The sequence below is a fragment of the Mustelus asterias genome, unplaced genomic scaffold (assembly GCF_964213995.1).
Source record: "Mustelus asterias unplaced genomic scaffold, sMusAst1.hap1.1 HAP1_SCAFFOLD_3298, whole genome shotgun sequence".
NCBI lineage: Eukaryota > Metazoa > Chordata > Chondrichthyes > Carcharhiniformes > Triakidae > Mustelus > Mustelus asterias.
In genome coordinates this window covers 23,642-31,549 of record NW_027593243.1, presented here as the reverse complement: position 1 = coordinate 31,549, position 7,908 = coordinate 23,642, and the positions used below count along the sequence as shown (strand labels likewise).

Below are 7,908 nucleotides of genomic sequence, written 5' to 3'. Positions count from 1 at the left end.
TTGATGTCATATACATGGATTTTAGTAAGGCGTTTGATAAGGTCCCCCATGGTCGGCTTATGATGAAAGTGAGGAGGTGTGGGATAGAGGGAAAGTTGGCCGATTGGATAGGTAACTGGCTGTCTGACCGAAGACAGAGGGTGGTGGTCGATGGAAAATTTTCGGATTGGAGGCAGGTTGCTAGCGGTGTGCCGCAGGGATCAGTGCTTGGTCCTCTGCTCTTTGTGATTTTTATTAATGACTTAGAGGAGGGGGCTGAAGGGTGGATCAGTAAATTTGCTGATGACACCAAGATTGGTGGAGTAGTGGATGAGGTGGAGGGCTGTTGTAGGCTGCAAAGAGACATAGATAGGATGCAAAGCTGGGCTGAAAAATGGCAAATGGAGTTTAACCCTGATAAATGTGAGGTGATTCATTTTGGTAGGACAAATTTAAATGTGGATTACAGGGTCAAAGGTAGGGTTCTGAAGACTGTGGAGGAACAGAGAGATCTTGGGGTCCATATCCACAGATCTCTAAAGGTTGCCAGTCAAGTGGATAGAGCTGTGAAGAAGGCCTAGAGTGTGTTAGCTTTTATTAACAGGGGGTTGGAGTTTAAGAGCCGTGGGGTTATGCTGCAACTGTACAGGACCTTGGTGAGACCACATTTGGAATATTGTGTGCAGTTCTGGTCACCTCACTATAAGAAGGATGTGGAAGCGCTGGAAAGAGTGCAGAGGAGATTTACCAGGATGCTGCCTGGTTTGGAGGGTAGGTCATATGAGGAAAGGTTGAGGGAGCTAGGGCTGTTCTCTCTGGAGCGGAGGAGGCTGAGGGGAGACTTAATAGAGGTGTATAAAATGATGAAGGGGATAGATAGAGTGAACGTTCAAAGACTATTTCCTCGGGTGGATGGAGTTATTACAAGGGGGCATAACTATTGGGTTCGTGGTGGGAGATACAGGACGGATATCAGAGGTAGGTTCTTTACGCAGAGAGTGGTTGGGGTGTGGAATGGACTGCCTGCAGTGATAGTGGAGTCAGACAGTTTAGGAACATTTAAGCGGTTATTGGATAGGCACATGGAGCACACCAGGATGATAGGGAGTGGGATAGCTTGATCTTGGTTTCAGATAAAGCTCGGCACAACATCGTGGGCCGAAGGGCCTGTTCTGTGCTGTACTGTTCTATGTTCTATGTCTATGTTCTCTCTGTATCTGTTTTTTAGTGACCCTTTGTTGATCGTTAGAAGTTTCCCAATCTTCCAGTGTGCCACTGGCCTTTGCGATAGGTAACGTCATCAGATTCCCTAATTTGAGAGAAACACAATCATTTTAGAGGTGGCACAGTAGTAAGCACTGCTGCCTCACAGCTCCAGGGATCCTGGTTCCAATTCGGCCTTGAGCGTCAGTGTGGAGTTTGTGCGCTCTCCCCATTTCACTGGGTGCTCCAGTTTTTACGCAAAGACCAAAGATGTGCAAGTTAGGTGGATTGGCCATGGTTGATTGCCCCTTCGTTTGTGTGTGAGTGTATGCCCTGTGATAGACTGGTGTCCTGTTCTGGGTGTACTGTATTTGATGCCCAATGCCTTGTGGGATAGAGTCTGATTCCCCGCGATCCTGAATTAGAATAAGCGGTGAAGTGAAGAATATTTTTACTGTTCAAGAGTCAAACAGTAATACCATATAACTTATACTCTAAAATAAATAATTAACATGAGGTAAGCATGAATCTGTGGTCACACACACCACAAACTTCATATTAAATTAAATGACCAAGGCAGAACACACAAATATTCTCAATAATCCACCCAAATGTCAATGATCACCATCAAAAATCTCCCATAAATAATAGATGATAAATGGACTGGTATTAATGAGGAACTGCAAAATTCTTACTCTTATCTTGCTTGTAACACTAATAGTAGAGAAAATAATGGGATTTAAAGTAGATAATTCTCCCAGGCTTCAGATGCTGAAAGAGGTGAGTGAAGAGAAAATAGATGCATTGGTGGTCATCTTTCAAAATTCTACAGACTCTGGAATTGTTCCTGCAGATTGGAAGGTGTAAATGTAACCCAATGTTTAAGAGAGGAGGGAGAGAGAATCTGGGCAATGACAGATTCATTAGCCTGACATCAGTCGGAGACAAAATGCAAGAATCTTTAACAAAGAATGTGGTAGAAAATAATGGTAAATTTGGGCAGAGTCAAGATGGACTTATGAAAGGGAATCCACTGCAGAAGTTGGACATTTGGCCCTTTAAGCACTGACTCTGACAGAATATCTTCCCCAGGCCTCTCTCCGCAACCCAAAACACTTCCCATTGCTAATCCATCTAACCAACACATCCTGGGACACTAAAGGGCATTTTTTTTAACATGGCCAATCTACTAGCCTGCACATCTTTAGACTGTGGGAGGAAACCCACACAGACACGGGGAGAATGTACAAACTCCACACAGACAGTTACTCAAGGCCGGAATTAAACCCGGGTTCTTGGTGCTGTGAGTCAGCAGTGCTTGCCACTGTGCCACTGTGCAATATGCAACTGGCAGAATAATGAAGGTAAAGATGGTGGATGTAGAATATTTAGATTTTCAGAAAGTTTTTGATTAAGACCACACAAAAGATGAGTGAACAATTTAGTGCACTAGAAATTTGATGGAATAATAACAGATAAATGGACAGAAAACATGAGAGTAGGAATCAATTGGTGTTTCCTTTAAACAGTGCTCATGTTCTGGTGTTTCCAATGCTCTGTATAAATAAAGCATAACCTCTATACCTGCTGCAGATCATTCAATCTGACTGTGAACACTCAGGACAAAACAGGAATTCTATCCTGGAACAGGCGGACCTGCCTGGCCTTGATTAGGTGTATCTGTGCAGTACCCTGTCTACTGAGCTGCTAAAAATATTGTGCAGCTTGGGGTCTTTTACCATTCTCATCATGAGGCTGGATGTGACATATAGTTTGCTGTCGGCACTGCTCGGTCCATCTGCCCTCGGTAGCAGTAACTACAATATGATTGAATTTGAATTCCAGTTTGAAAGGGAATCAGTATTTTAAACTTAAATAGGAGCAACTATCTGGCCATGAAAGCTGAGCTAGTTGCAGTGAACTGGGACCCCGGGCCTGGGGATACACTGATAGACAAGCTATGGCAGATATTTAAGAGGTGATTTAAGAATATTGAATGTAAAGAAAATCCCCAATGGGAGAACCCACCATCTGTGGCTCACGAAAGAAGTTAAGGAAAGCACCAAATTCCTGAAAAATGTATATCACTGCGCAAAGATGAATGGCAGGTCAGACGATTGATCAGAATATCAAGAATGGCAGAGATCAAACACCCACAATAATATAGCAGCTTCAAAATTGGTATCCAGCGTTCCCACACTAAATATAAGGAGAAGTCTCACTGTTTGTACAAACTGGAGGCATTTGGCATACCAGGAGACTCCATACAATCTTGATCTTCGATTGAATGGTGATGCCCCACCTAGAGGAACAGTCTGTAGAATGGACTAATCACTGGTCTTAAAGGGACCACTGGAAACCCCATTGGAAACGATGTAAGGTGTTTATTTGCTCTGTTTCCTGCCCTATATACCGCAAATGACATCATCAAAACAGAAAACTCCATCATGATCACAATGCTGTTCCTGTGATCTTGTTGTTTGGAAATTGGTTTTCTCATTTTCTACATTCAAACACTGACTGTTCCTCAAAATTATTGCACTGCTTCTGAAGTATTTCGGCTCACACTGCGAGAATGAAGGCAGCTTTTGATGATTTCTTTGTGACCAGGAGGTGAGTTATTTTTCTTACTGTTTCTCGCTGATCCTTTCTCTCTCTCGCCCCCGCTGTTTTTCATGAGGATTTCTTGTCCCCGTTCCCTTTTCAGGAACCACAGAACATTTTCCCACACTGCAAACCAGTGGGAAACAGGACAGTGATATTGTTCTGAAGGTCAGCCCTCAGAATGGATTGAGCCTCTGATCAAATTCATAGAGTGAGTTCACTGGTTCAGTAACTCAATGGAATCACTCCAAAACTCAACCTTACTCAACCCAAACTGCCCTGTCACCCTCCCTATTCTAGATTTAAAGCTATACCTACTTTGATCCAGACTCTGTGACTGTGTTAAACGTGTGGATATTTATATCCTCCTTTCTGTTCTGAACCTTGAATATTTCAATAAGATCATCACAGTCCCTCCCTTATCCACTGCAGACTCACAGTTTCTGCAGTCCCTCCTCTTGATTCATGTGTCCAATTCCACCAAACAGATGATCTACCACTCATTACTTGCTCTCAAATGTCTGTATGTCTTCCTGATAAACGATGATTTTCAAAAAAATGTTTCCCAGAATGACAGGGAGACCAGTCCAGAATCCTAGAGCAATTCTATTTCACATCCTGAGATTGGTGCTCTATTCCTCTGGTTATACAGATCCCTTCACTGCTTTGACACACAATGCTGATGGCTTCAGACACTTAGTAAGAGTTTTAACAACACCAGGTTAAAGTCCAACAGGTTTCTTTGGTAGCAAATACCATTAGCTTTCGGAGCGCTGCTCCTTCATCAGATGGAGTGGAAAGATGGAGTGGAAATCTGGAGAGCAGATTTCCACTCCATCTGACGAAGGAGCAGCGCTCTGAAAGCCAATGGTATTTGCTCCCAAATAAACCTGTTGGACTTTAACCTGGTGTTGTTAAAACTCTTACTGTGTTCACCCCAGTCCAACGCCGGCATCTTCACATTCAGACACTTACCCAGAGGAACCTACAGAAAGATAAATATGAGTACGGGAGACTCCAGGGATTAACAAGTGGAAATGTGAGTATTTAATCTGGGATCTTAAAGCCTGTTTAGTTGCTTCACAACTGGATTGATAATCAGGAAAATTAATATGAGTTTTACCGGGAATAATGGGTTTCATCATTTCTCTCCACGCTGTGCACTGAAAAAGGTCTTTGAACTTCCCGATAGACAGGGCGGCATCAAATACTGAGAGTGCGCGCTCACCATCACTAATCCTGTAAATGTTTAAAAAAAAGATGCAAGAAAATGTCCAAAGTGAAATGATAATCTTGTTTTTTTAATTGAAAAAGAGATAACTTATAAATTCAGGAGCAGAGAGTGGAAACAGCCATGTCCTGAAAAAGGTTCAAAAACTGATAACAGCCATCACACACTGCAGGAAGTGATTAACATTCAGCCTGTCCACCTGCTGTATTATAAACAAAGTTTGTAGAACAAAGACAAAGGCTGAAAACATCCCAAAGCTGAATATCCAATTCTGCAATCCCTGGGCCCCACAACTCTCCCAGAATCCTGCTCTCCTCTCCTTCCGGCACCTTGAACATCTCGGATTTTCGTCAATCCCCCATTGGGAGCTGGACCTTCAGCTGCCGAGGTCCTGAGCTCTGGAATCCCTCCCTTTTTCTCTATCTATCTATTTCTCTTTCGTCCTTTAAGACGCTCTCTGAAATCCACCTCTGTCATCCGGATTAATATTTCCTTATTTGGCTCTGTGTCAATTTACTTTATAACGCTCCTGTGAAACTCCTCAGGATATTCATTTCCAATAAAGGTGCTATATGAATACAAGTGTTTACTGTTGTGTTTGTTAAGGACACAGAGCCAGTTTGTATTTAGTGTAAAATTAGAATCCATTCCCCGTTTAACGTGAGACTTTCTCGGGTTGGTCAGGCTCCATGCAGGGACATGGGTGACCCACTCCTTGGAAACATGCGGCTCTCTCAGGGTCAGTGGGAAGGTCACAGACACTAACAGCCAACATCGGGCAAGTGATCACTTCCGGCCTGGGAACCAGATTGTATTAATTACACTTCCCGGTTATTTATTACAATATTGTAGCAGTTATGAAAAATCACTGTAATAAAGTGGTTATTTTTAAACTCTGGTCTGTGAACAATACACCGAATTTGCATGCCCCAATGACAGACTGTTTAATGTTGTGTCAACAACCAATAAATAAATGAAAATAACACTTCACTGAGTTTATTTTAACAAACAGTGGATTTCAAGAAAGAACATGTCCTACCTTCTCTCCCGACAAGCTTCCTCCTGAAAGAAATGAATCAGGAACAGTGAGGGTGACAGTAACAGATTTCAGGAACAGTTAGACAGGCTGGTGAAATGAGCAGACTCAGAGCAGATGAGATTTCACACGGAAATGTAAAGTGATGCATTTTGGAAGGAAGATTGTGGAGAGTCAAATAAACTGGAATTGAACATCAGTCCCGCTCACAGACACAGTGACTCTCACACACCGTACATACCCACACACTCACAACATGGAACTGGAACTGGATACAATGGGAGTTCCAGGAGGAAATTAAACTTGGGAAACACAGAAATAATCACAAAGCAAGTTTGAAGATGCAGAAACTCATTCTCAGGAGGTTACAGGTATTCCCGGGAATCTGCAGACAGTGTGGGAGCCGTTGGTTCAGAGACAGCAGGAAAACCGTTCAGGAAGGGACACACAATTCTGTTCAATTCGGTTACTATTTTTCAGTAAATTCTATATTAATTCCACAGTTATCATCAGTTATTTAGTGACTGTGTGAAGTTTCCCTGAACTGAGCCGCAATATATTCCCTCACCTTCAGAAATATCAGCTCGTCTTTTTGCTCCATCTGTTTCTGCAACTTTGAGAGTTTCTCCTCAATAGAATTTAAATTCTCCTGAATCTCTCGAAGGTTTTTCTCCATTGGTTCGAGAATCCTCTCTTCCTCTTCCCTGAGATCTCTGAGTAAACGCTGCTCTTTCTCCGTGAGAATCTGATGCATTTTAGCGAACTCGGATGTGATGTGGGTCTGCAGACTGCTCGACTGTTCCTGCCCAATGAAATGTGAAACATAATTACTGTCCTGTGATAAACGGAACAAAACTAACTGAAATGCCATAAAATCAGCAGAGGGGGAACTTACCCTAACTTCAGAAATCTTCCGTTTCTGTTTCAGTTCCGTTCCTCGAACCGCCGATTTCTTCTCTGTGAGAGAATCTAAGGAAGATTTCAGCTGATCCTAGGATTGGGAGAGAAAATCACAGAATGAAAGTGTTAGAGCAGGAAAATGAGCTGTTAGTTTTCAATTATTTCCTTTTTACCTTGTAGATTTCCACGGCCTCATCGAAAGGCAGGAAGCGGTGATCTCTGTGTCCCCGCGAAACTACACAAGTGTAACAGATCAATTTCTTGTCAGTTTCACAAAACAGCTTCAGTTCTTCCTGATGTTCCTCACAGTGAAGTTTCCTTTTCTTCTCTTTCGGATTTAGCTTTATTTGTCGAGCTTTCTCGGCCAGATTCGCTAAGGCCCGATTTATCCTGAGGTTTCTTTCCGGAAACTCCTCTCTACATTCCGGGCAGGAGTTTATCTCCTTCTTTTCCCAACACTGGGTGATACAGGAGCGGCAGAAGTTGTGGTCACATTCCAGTATTACCGGATTAGTGAAGAAATCGAGACAAATGGGACAAATTGCCTCCTCGGTCAAACTGTGAAGCTGCTTTCTGGAAGCCATGTTCACTCTCAGCACTTCCTGATTCAAACCGCTTTCAGTTTCGATGTTACTGCCGCACATCCTCAGTTCAGCTATTTCCCGGTAAAGTTCACTGCAACACTCAGGGAATTATTATTACAGAGTGGGCCATGTCCTCGCCACTTTCACACTGGAGATAAAAACTGGCGCGGTCTGAAGGATAACGGAGGAGAATAATTGAACCCTGTCGGGGGCGGGTTTGGCTCCTGGGAATGTTGCCAATAGAAAGAGGGAGATGGAGAGATAGAATGGGGAGAAGAGGTGGAGGCGGGCTGGTCTCCCGGGAATGTTGACAGTGGAGGGAGAGAGAGAGGGAGGGAGGGAGGGAGGGAGGGAGGAGGTTGAAATGGGCG

The 7,908-nt window shown here is 43.3% G+C and overlaps 1 protein-coding gene across 1 annotated transcript; it reads right to left on the bottom strand.

The window, feature by feature from the left end:
- Positions 1-1,224: 1,224 nt before the first annotated feature.
- On the bottom strand, positions 1,225-7,556 carry LOC144490450 (zinc-binding protein A33-like). The gene is made up of 6 exons (XM_078208194.1): positions 7,127-7,556; positions 6,949-7,044; positions 6,622-6,855; positions 6,057-6,079; positions 4,762-5,025; positions 1,225-1,288 (listed from the first exon to the last, which is right to left on the bottom strand). Exons 1-6 carry the CDS (start codon positions 7,535-7,537, stop codon positions 1,225-1,227), a joined length of 1,092 nt encoding a protein of 363 aa, XP_078064320.1. The 5' UTR covers positions 7,538-7,556.
- Between the last annotated feature and the right edge of the window lie 352 nt (positions 7,557-7,908).